General features: G+C 40.8%; 1 protein-coding gene across 1 annotated transcript in view; it reads left to right on the top strand.

Moving 5' to 3' along the window:
* OCA2 (OCA2 melanosomal transmembrane protein) overlaps positions 1-18,934 on the top strand; it is a 291,387-nt gene that overhangs the window by 261,776 nt on the left and 10,677 nt on the right. The window contains exon 22 of the mRNA XM_055398109.2: positions 13,075-13,168. Coding sequence (XP_055254084.1) covers positions 13,075-13,168 — 94 coding nt within the window. The remainder of the gene's footprint in view (positions 1-13,074; positions 13,169-18,934) is intronic.

Below are 18,934 nucleotides of genomic sequence, written 5' to 3' on the forward strand. Positions count from 1 at the left end.
TCTGCCATCTTCCTGTCTCCCCTAAATGGTTTTCTTTACTTAACAATACTTTTTTTTTTTTTTTTTGACATTTAGATTACCTGTCCTTTGTTGTAAAACTCATATAGCCTGGCTCCCCCTCCTGACCTCTTTGGAGCAGTTTTCACAGGTTTATTTGAGATACTGCCTCCTGGGCTTGAAATCCTAAGAATATACAGTGAATAAAACATGTGGACTAGAAAAAAATATTCACAGCCTAAAAGTTGATAGTTATGTTTTATTCAGTGAAAATTTTTAGGACTCCAAGCCCCAGAGACAGTATCTCAAGTAAACCTGAGAGAATTGCTCCAAGGTATCTAGGGGAGGAGCTAGGTTATATAGAAGTTTTGCAACAAAGGGCAGGTAGTCTGAACATCAAAAGATTATTGTCAGTTAAAGGGAACCAGAATTTAGCACTTTTCTATGTATGGGAAGATACAAGAGTCGGTTCACTGAAATAAATTCTTTGATGTGCACCTCACCTATCTTGGGCTAGTTTCCTGTGACTTCACAAGACCCCAATTTTTCTTAGGGCTCACCATAGGGAGTGGATGCAGTCTGAAGGCTACTATTTATAGATGTTGGGTATTCTTTTCTTTCCTGATTTCCCCGAGGGCTCATCAGCTCACCATCCATGGGGGCTGTGATTGCTGATGACTAGTGACTGGGACATCATTTGTTTACTGATATGGTAAGAAATATTCCAGTTTTCAAACATAATTCTCAACTTTTAGGTTTTGTGAAACCTCAACTTTTTTTTCAGTTGAAAAATAGAACCCATTTTAGTTAGTTTAAGGAAATAGGAGTATATCTAAGAATAGTGTTCATGGATTTTCTGAAGGACACCATGAGTAAGGGTTTGCCCTACGAGGCCCCCAAATTCTGCTGCTTTGCCTGGACTTCCTCTCCCATTGTTAGATGCTGAGTATCTGGACCTCTGTCACTCTGCCTTGAGCACACCTTGTTACATTTAACAAATTCTCCAAGCCTACCTCTCCAGTAAAAGTGTCTGATTGGAGGAGACCATGTCGCATGACTATTTATCTATAAAGTGGATAGAGAAAATGAGGTTTGCCTTCTTCTTTGGTTACCCAGAGCTCATGAAACAGAGTTCCCCAAATATAAGAGTTCTTCAGAGCCTCCTTCAATACCTACTTAAATGCTTTCTCTACAATGTTTTCTGTATTTCCAGTGCAGGGCCTTGCTTGTCCTTGGGTCCCATAATAGTTTACACATAACTCTGCTAATTTCAGTTCAGTTCACTCGCTCAGTCGTGTCCGACTCTTTGCGATCCCATGAATCACAGCATGCCAGGCCTCCCTGTCAGTCACCAACTCCCGGAGTTCACTCAAACTCATGGCTGACGTGTCGGTGATGCCATCCAGCCATCTCATTCTCTGTTGTCCCCTTCTCTTCCTGCCCCCAATCCCTCCCAGCATCAGAGTCTTTTCCAGTGAGTCAACTCTTCACATGAGGTGGCCAAAGTATTGGAGTTTCAGCTTTAGCATCAGTCCTTCCAATGAACACCCAGGACTGATCTCCTTTAGAATGGACTGGTTGGATCTCCTTGCAGTCCAAGGGACTCTCAAGAGTCTTTTCCAGGACCACAATTCAAAAGCATCAATTCTTCGGCGATCAGCTTTCTTCACAGTCCAACTCTCACATCCATACATGATCACTGGAAAAACCATAGCCCTGACTAGACGGACCTTGGTTGGCAAAGTAATGTCTCTGCTTTTTAATACGCTGTCTAGGTTCGTCGTAACTTTCCTTCCAAGGAATAAGCGTCTTTTAATTTCATGGCTGCAATCAGCATCCCCAGTGATTTTGGAGCCCAAAAAAATAGTCTGACACTGTTTCCATTGTTCCCCATCTATTTCCCATGAAGTGATGGGACCAGATGCCATGATCTTAGTTTTCTGAATGTTGAGCTTCAAGCCAACCTTTTCACTCTCCTCTTTCACTTTCATCAAGAGGCTTTTTAGTTCCTCTCCACTTTCTGCCATAAGGGTGGTGTCATCTGCATATCTGAGGTTATTGATATTTCTTCCGGCAATCTTGAGTAGTCATCAAACTGTTAAAGAATGTCTGCAGCTGCATTGTCTTATTTACTAGCATGGTGCCTGGTACAAGGAAGATGTTTAGCAAGTGTTTTCATATGACTAAATAAGTAAATAAATTGCAATAGGCTAATTTTTCTATAGTAACGCTTTCTTTACATCTCCCTTCGCTTATCATCCTCCAGGAACTCTGTGTTATTTTCACTGAAGGAACTGGGCATCTCAGTGCTCACTCTGTTTCTGAGAGTCACAGATGACTTTGCCTTACCATCTCTCTGCCAGGCCTCCTTGTCACCTGAGACATAACCCCATCTCTAGTTAGGCTGGCGGCACTTTCCTTAGCATGTTGTTGGGCATCTTGTAACTTTGCCTGTAATATTCTTTGCTGCTGGTAATATCTATTCCCCTCGATTCTCTTCTTCCTTGTCCTAAGAGCTGGTCTTACCAATATATAGCTCTCTATGTTCCCCGAGAGGGAGGTTGTTTCTTCTCTGGATTCTTCTTTGTGGTAGCCACTGTCACTGTGGGCCAAAGACAGCAGATGCTGGTATAATGTGTCAGCACTGGGAAACTCTGGTGTGTCCTGAGAAGGCCTTGGGAATAGATGGATGTTATAAATGAGTTAGTGCTGGAGACACTGCCAAGTTTGGTAGATGTGAAGTTGAATCTGGCCTCTGTACCCCAATACCAAATTAAATCTCAGAGACAGAGTTTTGGGTAAAGTATTACAGGAAAAAATGTCTTTATTGCTTTGTCAAACAAAGAGGGCAACAACAGGCTAATAACCTGAAAACTGTGTGTCCCAATCCAGGGTGGGTGGTATATGGGAGGAGTTTTATAGTCAAGGGATGGTGTTGCTGATCATGGTACATGCAGGACCTGTATTCCTTCAATTGAGAGATCTTCTGGCATCAGTGATAATGGGCAAACCGACCTTTGGAATGAAGAATGCTACATCAAGTAGTTAACGTCTTCCACTTGGTGGGAGTTTTAGTTTGGCAGAAGTAAGAAATATTTTTAGACGTATCCCTTGAGGGGGAACCAGAACTCTGCCCCAAGGCTGCACTATTATTTCTTGAATGCTCCTCCATTATCTCTATATCCCCTCCTCTCCCTGATTAGCAACTGCTTGAACCTGCACTTTGGAACTCAGGGAATGGGACAGAGAAGGGTTTTTGTGCCCTGGAGCTCCACAGGTTCCTGCTCAGTCAGTTTCAGATGCTCTGCTTCCCTTGGATATTACTTCAGATGCTCTGCTTCCCTTGGATATTACCACCATGTGGACTAAAGGTATTCATCACCTTTCCTTCCTTGCTGCACACCTTGTGGATATGGAATTTCCTCAATTTCAGCCCCCCCATTGTTTTTATAAAAAATCTGTGTGTATATAGATATCTCCCCCTGGTTCTTGCCTTTGACAGATGCAATGAAATGAATGTGTCCTGGGGAGGTGATTTAGGTTTCCTGCCTGAGAGGATAACTCCTGCCCCCTTCTCATCCCTTCTTCCAACTAGGAGCATCATTTCTCTGTTGAGAGGTCCTCTGAATTTGGGGTGTGTTGAAGAAAGGGGGACTTGGGTTTTGTATGATATATCAGCAGTCATCTGTGTCCCTCTGCACCTCTGGCTGGAGTAGAAAGAACTCCAATGCCTCATGCTATGCATTAGGGAATCTTTGTGGTCTGGCCTGTTTTACATGGACCTACAGAGTTTGGGCATTCCTAGAAGGTCGTGCATCTTGTACTCTATAAATTATGGTTTCTTGAGCTATTTCTGGGGTCAGATCCAACCAAACATCCCTTAGAGTACCTAGTTCTTACTGCACCAGTCTTGAGAAGTGGCATGATCAAGGTATGGCTGCTATGTGCATTTTTATTTTGGTTAAATTCCCACATTCTCAATTCTGCTATTTTCCTGAAGGACTGAACAAGGAGACCCAATAACATACTATAGAAATGTCAGATCAATCCAAGGGTAGAGATAGGTTTGCCCACTTACTGCCATCATACATGAAGAGAAAACACAGGAGCAGTGACTGAACCTTCTGCTGCCAGGCTTGCAGAACTGCCTGTGTTTCAACTAAACCTTATTCTGCTGTAAGAATACAACTTTAGGCAGGATCATCCTCCAGGTCAAAGCATGCATGTTCATGAGATTTAACAAGTGTGGAAATTTTATTTAACAGGGTTAGAAAACTGGCAGATTCTGTCACCATTTCCAATGACTGGAAGTGCCAGCCAATGTCCTGGTTGAGGGGCAGGGTCTCAGAGGATGGCTTTTGATCAACTGGTGTGGAAATATTTCAGTATTTTAACAAATATTTCCATAGAAGAAAATCCCTTTGATATCTGCCCACCTCTCCTCCTCTCCTCTTCTCTTATCTACCGTTGTCAGGGAGTTGTAGGAGCTACATGCAAGCCCAGATTTGTTTTTGTGAGTAGTTATTTTAGTCTTCCCAGAGCACTGCCTTAGAGACTGTATGGGAAAAGTAAAATACACTGCTAATGACTGAGAATTCCCTGACAGTCTTTCTCAACTTAAACCTATCTTTTTAGTCTCATTTGCTTAAATAATAATTCTCAAATGATTTTCAAATTAAAATATAGCTATTCCTCTGCAGGATGTTGAGTTAAAAATTGGTAATTTATGCATGAGAAATTGCATATTTCCCAAAATGAAATATTTTGAGATATAAATATTTCTAGATATGAAATATTTCCTGCTATAAAAGTAAACAAGGATGTTATAGTCATCATTATGAGCCAGTGAGCTCTGATGAAACTCAAGAAAGAAAAGAATATCTGTCATTTAGCAGCCATCACACTGTAGCAACTCCATACAGTGAGCCATGAGAAACTCAGGATGTGAAAACACAGGATATTGGTCCCAGATAGGTGAGATGCATATCAATAAAATGATTTCAGTGAGTGCAGACTCTTGCATCTTTTCATACATAAAAAAGTGTTCCCTAATATCTCAGTTGGTAAAGAATCCTCCTGCAATGCAAAAGACCCGAGTTTGATTCCTGGGTTGGGAAGATCCACTGGAGAAGGGATCAGTTCAGTTCAGTCGCGTAGTTGTGTCCAACTCTTTGTGACCCCACGAACCACAGCACGGCAGGCCGCCCTGTCCATCACCAACTCCCGGAGTTCACTCAAACTCATGTCCATCGAGTCAGTGATGCCATCCAGCCATCTCATTCTCTGTTGTCCTCTTCTCTTCCTGCCCCCAATCCCTCCCAGCATCAGAGTCTTTTCCAGTGAGTCAACTCTTCACATGAGGTGGTCAAAGTATTGGAGTTTCAGCTTTAGCATCAGTCCTTCCAATGAACACCCAGGACTGATCTCCTTTAGAATGGACTGGTTGGATCTCCTTGCAGTCCAAGGGACTCTCAAGAGTCCTCTCCAACACCACGGTTCAAAAGCATCAATTCTTCTGCGATCAGCTTTCTTCACAGCCCAACTTTCACATCCATACATGATCACTGGAAAAACCATAGCCTTGACTAGACAGACCTTGGTTGGCAAAGTGTTGTCTCTGCTCTTTAATACGCTATCTAGGTTGGTCGTAACTTTCCTTCCAAGGAGTAAGCGTCTTTTAATTTCATGGCTGCAATCAGCATCCACAGTGATTTTGGAGCCCCCCAAAATAAAGTCTGACACTGTTTCCACTGTTTCCCCATCTATTTCCCATGAAGTGATGGGACCAGATGCCATGATCTTCATTTTCTGAATGTTGAGCTTCAAGCCAACCTTTTCACTCTCCTCTTTCACTTTCATCAAGAGGCCTTTGAGTTCCTCTTCACTTTCTGCCATAAAGGTGGTGTCATCTGCATATCTGAGGTTATTGATATTTCTCCTGGAAACCTTGATTCCAGCTTGTGCTTCTCCAAGCCCAGCGTTCCTAATGATGTACTCTGCATAGAAGTTAAATAAGCAGGGTGACAATATACAACCTTGACGTACACCTTTTCCTATTTGGAATAAGTCTGTTGTTCCATGTCCAGTTCTAACTGTTGCTTCCTGACCTGCATACAGGTTTCTCAAGAGGCAGATCAGGCGGTCTGGTATTCCCATCTCTTTCAGAATGTTCCACAGTTTATTGTGGTCCACACAGTCAAAGGCTTTGGCATAGTCAATGAAGCAGAAATAGATGTTTTTCTGGAACTCTCTTGCTTTTTCCATGATCCAGCAGATATTGGCAATTTGATCTCTGGTTTCTCTGCCTTTTCTAAAACCAGCTTTTATATCTGGAAGTTCACGGTTCAAGTATTGCTGAAGCCTGGCTTGGAGAATTTTGAACATGACTTGGAGAATTTTGAGCATGACTTTACTAGCGTGTGAGATGAGTGCTATTGTGCGGTAGTTTGAGCATTCTTTGTCGTTCCCTTTCTTTGGGATTTGAACGAAAACTGACCTTTTCCAGTCCTGTGGCCACTGCTGAGTTTTCCAGATTTGCTGGCATATTGAGTGCAGCACTTTCACAGCATCATGTTTCAGGATTTGAAATAGCTCCACTGGAATTCCATCACCTCCTCTATCTTTGTTCATAGTGATGCTTTCTGAGGCCCACTTGACTTCACATTCCAAGATGTCTGGCTCTAGGTGAGTGATCACACCATCATGATTATCTTGGTTGTGAAGAACTTTTTTGTATAGTTCTTCTGTGTATTCCTGCCACCTCTTCTTAATATCTTCTGCTTCTGTTAGGTCCATACCATTTCTGTCTTTTATCGAGCCCATCTATGCATGAAATGTTCCGTTGGTATGTCTAATTTTCTTGAAGAGATCTCTTGTCTTTCCTATTCTGTTGTTTTCCTCTATTTCTTTGCATTGATCACTGAGGAAGGCTTTCTTATCTCTCCTTGCTATTCTTTGGAACTCTGCATTCAGATGCTTATATCTTTCCTTTTCTCCTTTGCTTTTCACTTCTCTTCTTTTCACAGCTATCTGTAAGGCCTCCTCAGACAGCCATTTTGCTTTTTGCATTTCTTTTCCATGGGGAGGGTCTTGGTCCCTGTCTCCTGTACAGTGTCACGAACCTCCGTCCAGAGTTCATCAGGCACTCTATCTATCAGATCTAGTCCCTTAAATCTATTTCTCACTTCCACTGTATAATCATAAGGGATTTGATTTAGGTCGTATCTGAACGGTCTAGTGGTTTTCCCTACTTTCTTCAGTTTAAGTCTGAATTTGGCAATAAGGAGTTCATGATCTGAGCCACAGTCAGCTCCCAGTCTTGTTTTGCTAACTGTATAGAGCTTCTCCATCTTTGGCTGCAAAGAATATAATCAATCTGATTTCGGTGTTGACCATGTGGTGATGTCCATGTGTGGATAGATTACCCATTTCAGTATTCTTGGGCTTCTCTTGTGGCTCAGCTGGTAAAGAATCCACCTACCATGCGAGAGACCTGGGTTCTATGCCTGTGTTAAGAAGATCCCCTGGATAAGGAAAGGCCATCCATTCCAGTATTCTGGACTGGAGAATTTGATGGACTTGTACAGACTCAGTAGTTTTGACGCATGGGCTTAGAATTCCCAGGGCATGTAGAATTTTCCCAGAGCAGGGATGAAATTTATATCCCCTGCATTGGCAGATGGATTATTAATCACCACACTACAAGGGAGTGTGTGTGTGTGTGTGTGTGTTTGTGTGTGTGTGTGTATGTATGTGTGTGTTCTCAGTCATGTCCACCTCTTTGCAACCCCACGGGCTGTAGCCTGCCAGGCTCCTCTGTTAATGAAATTTTCCAAGCAAGGATACTTGAGTGCATTGTCATTTCCTTCTCCAGGGTATCTTCCTGACCCAGGTATCGAAACTATATCTCCTGTGTCTCCTGCAGTGACAGGCAGATTCTTTAGTGTTGAACACCAAGTCCATATTTTTCCTTAATGTAGTCATTTGTTGTTATAAACTTCCCTCCTAGAATAATTTTTTCTGTGTCTCACAACTTTTGATATTCTGTGTTTTCATTTTTGTCTAGATTTTAAGCATTTCCCTTTTGATTTTCTTTGATCCACTGATGCTTCAGGAGCATGTAGCTTCATTTCCAACATTCATTTCTGTATTTATGAGTTTTCAGCTTTTTTCTTGTTACTGATATCTAGTTTCACACCATTGTAATTGGAAAATATAATTGATATGATTTTACTTTTCTTAAATTTCTTAAGACTTGTTTTGTGGCTTAATATATGATCTATCCTGGAGAATGCTCAGAGTGTGCTTGAGAAGAATGTGCATTTTGCTGCTATTGGATGGAATGTTCTATATATGACTGTTGAATGTGAAAATGAAAATCACTGAGTCCTGTCCAACTCTTTGTGACCACGTGGACTATACAGTCCATGGAATTCTCCAGGCAAAAATACTGGAGTGGGTAGATGTTCCATTCTCCAGCGGTTCTTCCTGACCCAGGAACTGAACCAAGGTCTCCTGCATTGCAGGCATATTCTTTACCAGCTGAGCTACTAGGGAAGCCCATATGACTGGTAGGTCCATTTATTCAAAAGTGTAGTTCAGCGGGGCTATTATGCGGGGATGACCCAGAGGGAGGATAAGGGGAGGGAGGTGGGAGGGGGGTTTGGGAGGGGGAACTCATGTACACCAGGGGCGGATTCATGTCAATGTATGGCAAAACCAACCAATATAATATTGTAAAATAATTAGCCTCCAATAAAAAGAAAAAAAGAAAACACAAAGTGTAGTTCAGATCCATAGTTCTTCATTGATTTTCTGTCTGGATGATCTGTTTATTGATTAACATAAGGTATTGAAATACACTGATCTCTTAATATTTGCTTTATATAATTATGCACTCTGTTGTAGGGCACACATATATTCACAATTGTAATAATCTATGGATGAATTGACCCCTTATATAATGACTTTTTTTGTCTCCTAACCATTTTTGACTTAAAGCCCATTTTGTCTGATATGAAAAAGTTATTTCTGCTCCCTTTCTACTTGCATGGGTGTCTTTTCCCATCACTCTACTTTGAGCCAATGTATGTCCTGTGGTAGCATATCAGTTCAGTCCAGTCACTTAGTCGTGTCCAACTCTTTGAGACCCCACGAACCACAGCACACCAGGCCTCCCTGTCCATCACCAACTCCTGGAGTTCACTCAAACTCATGTCCATCGAGTCGGTGATGCCTTCCAGCCATCTCATTCTCTGTCGTCCCCATCTCCTCCTACCCCCAATCCCTCCTAGCATCAGACTCTTTTCCAGTGAGTCAACTCGTCGCATGAGGTGGCTAAAGTATTGGAGTTTCAGCTTCAGCATCAATCTTTCCAATGAACATCCAGGATTGATCTCCTTTAGAATGGACTGGTTGGATTTCCTTGCAGTCCAAGGGACTCGCAAGCGTTCTCTCCAGCACCACAGTTCAAAAGCATCAATTTTTCGACTCTCAGCTTTCTTCATAGTCCATCTCTCACATCCATACATGACCACGGGAAAAACCATAGCCTTGATTAGACGGACCTTGGTTGGCAAAGTAATGTCTCTCCTTTTTAATATGATATCTAGGCTGGTCATAACTTTCCTTCCAAGGAGTAAGCGTCTTTTAATTTCATGGCTGCAATCAGCATCCACAGTGATTTTGGAGCCCCCAAAAATAAAGTCTGACACTGTTTCCACTGTTTCCCCATCTATTTCCCATGAAGTGATGGGACCAGATGCCATGATCTTCGTTTTCTGACTATTGAGCTTCAAGCCAACCTTTTCACTCTCCTCTTTCACTTTCATCAAGAGGCCTTTGAGTTCCTCTTCACTTTCTGCCATAAAGGTGGTGTCATCTGCATATCTGAGGTTATTGATATTTCTCCCAGCAATCTTGATTCCAGCTTGTGCTTCTTCCAGCCCAGCGTTCCTCATGATGTACTCTGCATAGAAGTTAAATAAGCAGGGTGACAATATACAGCCTTGACACACTCCTTTTCCTTTTTGGAACCAGTCTGTTGTTCCATGTCCAGTTCTAACTGTTGCTTCCTGACCTGCATACAGGTTTCTCAAGAGGCAGGTCAGGTGGTCTGGTATTCCCATCTCTTTCAGAATTTTCCACAATTTATTGTGATCCACACAGTCAAAGGCTTTGGCATAGTCAATGAAGCAGAAATAGATGTTTTTCTGGAACTCTCTTGTTTTCTCCATGATCCAGCGGATGTTGGCAATTTGATCTCTGGTGCCTCTGCCTTTTCTAAAACCTGCTTGAACATCTGGAAGTTCATGATTCACATATTGCTGAAGCCTAGCTTGGAGAATTTCGAGCATGACTTTACTAGCTTGTGAGATGAGTGCAATTGTGCGGTAGTTTAAGCATTCTTTGGCATTGCCTTTCTTTGGGATTGGAATGAAGACTGACCTTTTCCAGTCCTGTGGCCACTGCTGAGTTTTCCAGATTTGCTGGCATATTGAGTGCAGCACTTTCACAGCATCATCTTTCAGGATTTGAAATAGCTCAATTGGAATTCCATCACCTCCACTAGCTTTGTTCGTCGTGATGTTCTCTAAGGCCCGCTTGACTTCACATTCCAAGATGTCTGATTCCAGGTGAGTGATCACGCCATCGTGATTATCTTGGTCATGAAGATCTTTTTTGTACAGTTCTTCTGTGTATTCTTGCCACCTCTTCTTAACATCTTCTGCTTCTGTTAGGTCCACACCATTTCTGTCCTTTATCGAGCCCATCTTTGCATGAAATGTTCCCTTGATATCTCTAATTTTCTTGAAAAGATATCTTGTTTTTCCTATTTTGTTGTTTTCCTCTATTTCTTTGCATTGATCGCTGAGGTAGGCTTTCTTATCTCTCCTTGCTATTCTTTGGAACTCTGCATTCAGTTGCTTATATCTTTCCTTTCTTCCTTTGCTTTTCACTTCTCTTCTTTTCACAGCTATTTTTAAGGCCTCCTCAGACAGCCATTTTGCTTTTTTGCATTTCTTTTCCTTGGGGATAGTCTTGGTCCCTGTCTCCTGTACAATGTCACAAACCTCTGTCCATAGTTCATCAGGCAATCTATCTATCAGATCTAGACCCTTAAATCTATTTCTTACTTCCACTGTATAATCATAAGGGATTTGGTTTAGAACCTGGCATGTTAGGTCCATGAATGAAGGCAAATTGGAAATGGTCAAACAGGAGATGGCAAGAGTGAACGTCAGCATTCTAGGAATCAGTGAACTAAAATGAACTGGAATGGGTGAATTTAACTCAGATGACCATTATATCTACTACTGTGGGCAGGAATCCTTAGAAGAAATGGAGTAGCCATCATGGTCAAGAAAAGAGTCCGAAATGAAGTCCTTGGATGAAATCTTAAAAACGACAGAATGATTTCTGTTCGTTTCCAAGGCAAAACCATTCAATATCACAGTAATCCAAGTCTATGCCGCAACCAGAAATGCTGAAGAAGCTGAAGTTGAACAGTTCTATGAAGACCTACAAGACCTTTTAGAACCAACGCCCCCAAAAGATGTCCTTTTCATTATAGAGGACTGGAATGCAAAAGTAGGAAGTCAAGAAACACTGGGAGAACAGGCAAATGTGGCCTTGGAGCACAGAATGAAGCAGGACAAAGGCTAATAGAGTTTTGTCAAGAGAACACACTGGTCATAGCAAACACCCTCTTTCAACAACACAAGAGAAGACTCTACACATGGACATCACCAGATGGTCAACACCGAAATCAGATTGATTATATTCTTTGCAGCCAAAGATGGAGAAGCTCTATACAGTTAGTAAAAACAAGACCAGGAGCTGACTGTGGCTCAGATGATGAACTCCTTATTGCCACATTTAGACTTAAATTGAAGAAAGTAGGGAAAACCACTAGACCATTCAGATATGACCTAAATCAAATCCCTTATGATTATACAGTGGTAGCATATAGTTGGGTCTTTTTTTTTTTTTTCAATTTTTTCAGTCACTCTGTGCCTTTTGTTGGAGAATTTAATCCATTTACATTTAAAACAATTTTTGACAGGAGGACTTCCCAGGTGGCTTATTGGTAAACAGTCCACCTGCCGAGCCAGAGACGTGGATTGAATCCTTGGCTCAGGAAGATCCCCTGGAGAAGGAAAAAGTAACCCACTCCAATATTCTTGTCTGGAGAGTCTCGTGGACAGAGCAGCCTGGCAAGCTACAATCCATAGGATTGTACAGTCAAACATGACTGAAGCGAACATGCATGGATGCACATGGATTTTTGCTGTCTGTGATTTTGGGTAGTCCTTTCCAGATGTGTTACTGTTGGAGCCCTCCTCCTCATGCTCTTTACAGAGATCCATACAAGGCAACTGTCCCAAGGCAGAAAGTCCAGGGGTCCCTCTTTAACCTCTAATGGGCTGAGGTACCTACCAGTGATAACATGGAACAATATCTCCTGAGCATACTGGAAACAGGCCCAGAGATTATGTGTTCTTCTGGGCTTCATTATCAGCCTGAGTCAAAATGGGGCATGTTTATGGAACACAAATTTCTCAGAGAAAGGTTTACCTGCATGCAGTTTGGAACCAGAAATCAAGTCTAGCTTGGCCATTTAAAAGATCTGCATCTCTTCAAGTCTTGATGTCCCTATCTATTGATTGAGAGAATAGCAAACACACCTGGAGGATGTTTGAGAATTAAATAAGATGATGTATGCATAGAATTAATGTAAGAAGTGGTCCACTGCAAGGCTAATATATATTAGATGGTTTTAGTCCCAAGCACTGTGTGAGATTCTATGCAACTTCGCCCCATGTAGGATTCACAGTTACTTGGGGCAACTGAGAAGAAGGAGGACAAGTTGGTCATGTGCCTGGAAACAAAGACTTACTCATAGGCTCAAACTCAAGTTTTTTGGTTTTTTTTTTAATTCTAAAGTTTGCTTAGGTTTCCTTTTGAACGTTCAGTTTGAGTGCTAAAAAAGTGCTTTGGATTTTGCAAGTTGGTCACAGAATGGGTAACTCCTCTGGGCTTTCATGGACTTGAGGTCAGTGTCCTTTTCCTCCACAGATTCCCGTACTCCTAAACCTGAGCAGAGACCCTGAGGTCAGCCTGCCTGCTCCACCACTCATGTATGCCCTGGCCCTTGGTGCCTGTCTTGGAGGTAAGTGGGTATTGGATTTGAGGGAGGGCCCCCAGACACTATGGTGAGCCTGAAGTGATGATTAATGAATGCCAAATTGAAAGTAAAGTAAGAATAGTTCATGATTTCCTAAGTGGAAACCCATCTTCACCTTTGACTGGAGAGTTCTTGCCCTACTCAGTTTCTCTGCAAGGTATGTTACTTTCCATTCTCTGCAGAACTGCCCCTGACATTCTAAGCCTGTGGCCTGAGGATGGTCATTACTGATATCTCAGAGTTAATGTCTTCCCACGCTGCATGCAGATGTGGCTTAGTGGCTTAGGTTTAGAAACAGATTTTGAATCAGAAAACATCCTCAGTGGCAACTTCTTATTCCCTTTTTTAAAGAGTGTGTGTTGTGGGTAAAATGATGAATGTGTGAGCTAAGAAGTAGGGACTCTATTGTAAGAATAAGAAGAAAAAATTTAAAAAGGTTTTTTTGGGGGGCTGAAGGAGTGTTTTGTCTTTTGGAGACATTAAATAGTCAATTAGAAGAAGTGTCAGGAGAGACTAACCTCTAGTGAGTAAACACAGGGGTTTGGATGTGATTGAATTTGGAAGGAGACCTAATCACCTTTGGGAACACAAGAGGATTGTGAAAAATCTTAGATAAACACAATAGATACCTTTAAAATTTCTGTTTTTGCTTCCAGGTATGCTTAGATAATCTAGCTTTCTTTGTTCTTTGGTTTCTAAATATTAAATCAACAACTTTGTTTTTAGTGTATCTTCTAGTTTGTAGAGGGGGACTAATGTCATTCAGTGAAGTTGCTATAATTTCTGGAGACAGCTAGTTAACATAATTCAGCAACTGAGGCCTCAAATTCTGAGTTTAGACTTGTTAAAATGTCCCCCATCTGAGATAAGCCCCAGGAAAAGCAACAACTGCGTTCACAACCACATTTAATATCAGTGATAGAAACAGAATCCAGAGACTCCAGGAAATATGTCCACTGTGTGGAATTTTGTTCATTAAACCTAATTGAGCATCTTCTACTTTTATATGCTGACATTGTCTTCCTGAGTGGGGAGAGAGTCATCTAAGTTAAGTTTACAATATAAATGGATACTCTCATGGCCATGTACATAGAGTGCTCAGGGAGCACCACAGAGGCTGGAGGAAAGTCAGGAATGGCTCTCCAGAGAGGGAAGTTTCAAGCTGGTTCTCAAAAAATAAGAAGCCTCCTGGACTAGTTCTTATTCACCCAGAACATGTAGAATGAATAGAATAGAGGAGATTATCAAGGAGAGAAGTTAACATGGACCACTTACATGGCTAATAACCTAAAATATGATTAAACATTTGTTGACTGAGACTCTTTTTAAAATTTATGTATTTTTAATTGAAGGATAATTGCTTTACAAAATTGTGTTGGTTTCTGCCATACATCAACATGCATCAGCCATAAAAGTACATATGTCCCCTCCCCTGTGAACCTCCCTCCCACCTCCCACCCCATCTCACCTCTAAATTGTCACGGAGCTCATATTTGAGTTCCCTGTGTCATATAGCAAATTCCTACAGGCTATCTATTTTACATAGGGCAGTGTGTATAGCTCCATGCCACCCTCTCCATTCGTTCCACCCTCTCCCTCATCGCTTCCTGTGCCCACAAGTCTGTTCTCTCTGTCTTTGTCTCCACTGCTGACCTGCAGATAGGTTCATCAGTACCATCTTTCTAGATTCCATATATATGCTTTAATATGCCATATTTGCTTTCTATTTCTGACTTACTTCACTCTGTGTAATAGACTCTAGGTTCAGCCACCTCATTAGAACTGACTCAAATGCTTTCCTTTTTATGCCTGAGTAATATTCCAATAATATTTTATATATGTACCATAGCTTCCTTAATCATTCATCTGTCGATGGACATCTAGGTTGCTTCCATGTCCCAGCTACTTTAAATAGTGCTTCAATGAACGTTGAGGTACATGTTGCTTTTTCAATTCTGGTTTTCTCTGGGTATATGCCCAGTAGTAGGATTGTTGGGTCATATGGTCGTTTTCTTCCTAGTTTGTTTAGGAATCTCCATACTGTCTTCCTTAGTGGCTGATCAATTTATATTCCCACCACCAGTCAAGAGGGTTCTCTTTCCTCCACACCATCTCCAGCATTTATTGTTGTAGATTTTATTTTTTTGCTGAATGTATATTATTTTCTTTTAAAAAATGTATTTATATATCTTAATTGGAAGATAATTACAATATTGTGATGGCTTTTGGCATAGATCAATATGAATCAGCCATAGGCGTCCATGTGTCCACCCCATCCTGAACCCCCTCCCACGCCCCTCATCACCCCATCCCTCCAGGTTGTCACAGAGTCCTGGTCCTGGGTGCCCTGCTTCATGCATCCAACTCACAGTGGTCATGCATTCTACATATGGTAATGTACATGTTTCAGTGCTATTCTAACCCTCTGTTTCTCCCACTGGGTCCAGAAGTCTGTTCTTTATGTCTGCTGTGTCTCCTTCTGTACATAGGATCATCAGTACCATCCTTCTAGATTCCATATATATGCATTAATATACATCAATTGTCTTTCTTCTTCTCACTTACTTCACTCTGTATAATAGGCTCTAGGTTCATCAGCCTCATTAGAACTGACTCAAATGCATTCCTTTTGTAGTTGAGTAGTATTCTGTTGTGTATATGTATCACAGCTTTCTTATCCATTCATCTGCTGATGGACATCTATGTTGCTTCCATGTCCTAGCTCTTGTAAATAGTGCTGCAATTAACATTGTGGTACACGTGTCTGTTTCAGTTCTGGTTTCCTCAGTGTATATGCTGAGCAGTGGGATTGCTGGGTCATATGACAGTTGTATTCCCAGTCTTTAAAGGAATTTCACTTTTCTCCATAGTGGCTGTACCAGTTTGCCTTCCAACAAACAGTGCAAGAGAATTCCCTTTTCTCCACACCCTCTCCATTTATTGTTTGTAGACTTTTCGATGATGGCTGTTTCTGACCATTGTGAGATAATACCTCATTGTGGTTTTGATTGGCATTTCTCTGATATGAGCGATGTTGAGCATCTTTTCATGTGTTTATTAGCCATCTATATTTTGTCTTTGGAGAAATGTTTGTTTAGGTCTTTTGCCCACTTTTTGTTTGGGTTGTTTGTTTTCTGGTATTGAGTTGCATGAGCTGCTTGTATATTTTGGAGATTAACTCTTTGTCAGTTGTTTTGTTTACTTTGCTTTCTCCTATTCTGAAGGCTGCCTTTTCACCTTGATTATAGTTTCCTTCATTGTGAAAAAACTTTTAAGTTTAATTAGGTCCCATTTCTTTATATTTGTTTTTATTTCCATTATGCTGGGAGGTGGGTCATACAGGATCTTGCTCTGATTTGTGTTAGAGAGTGTTCTGCCTATGTTTTCTTCAAATAATTTTACAGTTTCTGGTCTTACATTTAGGTCTTTATCAATTTTGAGTTTATTTTTGTGTATGGTGTTAGAAAGTGTCCTAGTTTCATTCTTTTACATGTAGTTGACCAGTGTTCCCAGCACTACTTGTTGAAGAGACTCTTTTCTCCATTGTATATTTTTTGCCTCCTTTGTCAAAGATAAGGTGTACATAGGTGTGTGGATTTATCTCCAGACTTTATATTTTGTTCAGTTGATCTATATCTCTGTCTTTGTGCCAGTACCATACTATCTTGATGACTGAAGCTTTGTAGTATAATCTGAAGTCGGGAAGATTGATTCCTCCTCTTCCATTCTTTTTTCTCAAGATTGCTCTGGCTATCTGGGGCCTTTTGTGTTTCCATACAAGTTGTGAAATTATTTGTCCCAGTTCTGTGAAAAATACTGGCGGTAGTTTGATAGGGATTGCACTGAATGGATAGATTGCTTTGAGTAGTATACTCATTTTCACTATACTGACTTTTCCAATTGAAGAATATGGTATATTTCTCCATCTATTTGTGTAATCTTTGGTTTCTTTCACCGATGTTTTGTAATTTTCTATATACAGGTCTTTTGTGTCTTTAGGTAAATTTATTCCTAAGTATATTATCCTTTTCATTGCAATGGTGGATAGGATTGTTTACTTAATTTCTTTTTCTGATCTTTCATTGTTAGCATATAGGAATGCAAGGAATTTCCCTGTGTTAATTTTATATCCTGTGACTTTACTATAGTCATTGTTTAGCTTTAGTAATTATCTGGTGGCTTCTTTAGGGCTTTCTAGTAGAGGATCATGTCATCTGCAAACAGTGAAAGTTTTACTTCTTTTCCAATCTGGATTCTTTTCATTTCCTTTTTTTCTCTAATTGCTGTGGCTAGGACCTCCAGAATTATTTTGAATAGTAGTGGTGAGAGAGGGCACCCATGTCTTGTTCCTGATTTTAGAGGAAATGTTTTCAAATTTTTGCTACTGAGGATAATGTTTGCTCCAGGTTTGTCTTATATGGCTTTTATTATGTTGAAGTATATTCCTTCTATGCCTACTTTCTGGAGAGTTTTATCATAAACGGGTGTTGAATTTTGTCAAAGGCTTTCTCAGAATCTATTGAAATAATCATATGTTTTTTATCTTTTAATTTGTTAATAATGGTGTATTACATTGACCAACTTGCATATATTGAAGAATCCTTGCATCCCTGGAATAAACTTGACTTGATCATGGTACATGATCTTTTTAATGTGTTGTTGAATTTTGTTTGCTAGAATTTTGTTGAGGATTTTTGCGTCATGTACATTAGTGATATTGACCTGTAATTTTCTTTTTTTGTGATGTCTTTGGAATCAGGGTGATACCTTGTAGAATTAGTTTGGAAGTGTTCCCTCCTCTTTTGTTCTTCTGGGAGAGTTTTAGAAGGATCGGTATTAGCTCTTCTCTAAATGTTTGGAAGAATTCACCTGTGAAGCCATCTGGCTCTGGGCTTTTGTTTCGGGGAGTTTTTTAATCACAATTTTGATTTGATTGTTTGTAACTCGCTTTTCATAATTACTGCTTCTTCCTGGTTCACTCATGGAAAGTTGAACTTTTCTAAGAATCTGTCCATTTTCTCTATGTTTTCCATTTTATTAGCATATAGTTGCTCATAGTAGTCTCTTATGGTCCTTTGTATTTTTGCATTGTCTGTTGTAACTGCTGCTTTTTCATTCCTAATCTTGTTGATTTGGCTTCCTCCTTTTGTTGCTTGATGAATCTGGCTATTATTGGTTTGTCAAATTTGTTTATCTTCTCATAGAACCAGCTTTTAGTTTTATTCATCTTTACTATTGTTTCCTTCATTTCTTTTTCATTTATTTCTGCTCTGATCTTTATGATCTCTTTCTTTCCACTAAGGTTTTTTTTTTTTGTTGTTGTTGTTCTTTTAGCAGCGGGTAGGATGCCGCTGCTACGTTGCTTCTAAGTTGCTTCAGTCATGTCCGACTCTGTGTGACCCCATAGACGGCAGCCCATCAGGCTCCCCCGTCCCCAGGATTCTCCAGGCAAGAACACTGGAGTGGGTTGCCATTTCCTTCTCCAATGCGTGAAAGTGAAGTCGCTTAGTCATGTCTGACTCTTCGCGACCCCATAGACTGCAACCAACCAGGCTCCTCTGTCCATGGGGTTTTCCAGGCAAGAGTACTGGAGTGGGGTGCCATCGCCTTCTCTGTGGGGTAGGATGGTATTGCTATAATGTCCCTCTTAGAACTGCTTTTGCTGCATCTCATAGGTTTTGGATTGTCGTGTTTTTGTTGTCACTTGTTTCCAGGAATTTTAAAATTTTTCTTCTTATTTCTTCAGTAACC

This window comes from Moschus berezovskii, chromosome 2, assembly GCF_049115385.1.
Source record: "Moschus berezovskii isolate FMDL1 chromosome 2, NW_MosBer_1.0, whole genome shotgun sequence".
Taxonomy (NCBI): Eukaryota; Metazoa; Chordata; class Mammalia; order Artiodactyla; family Moschidae; genus Moschus; species Moschus berezovskii.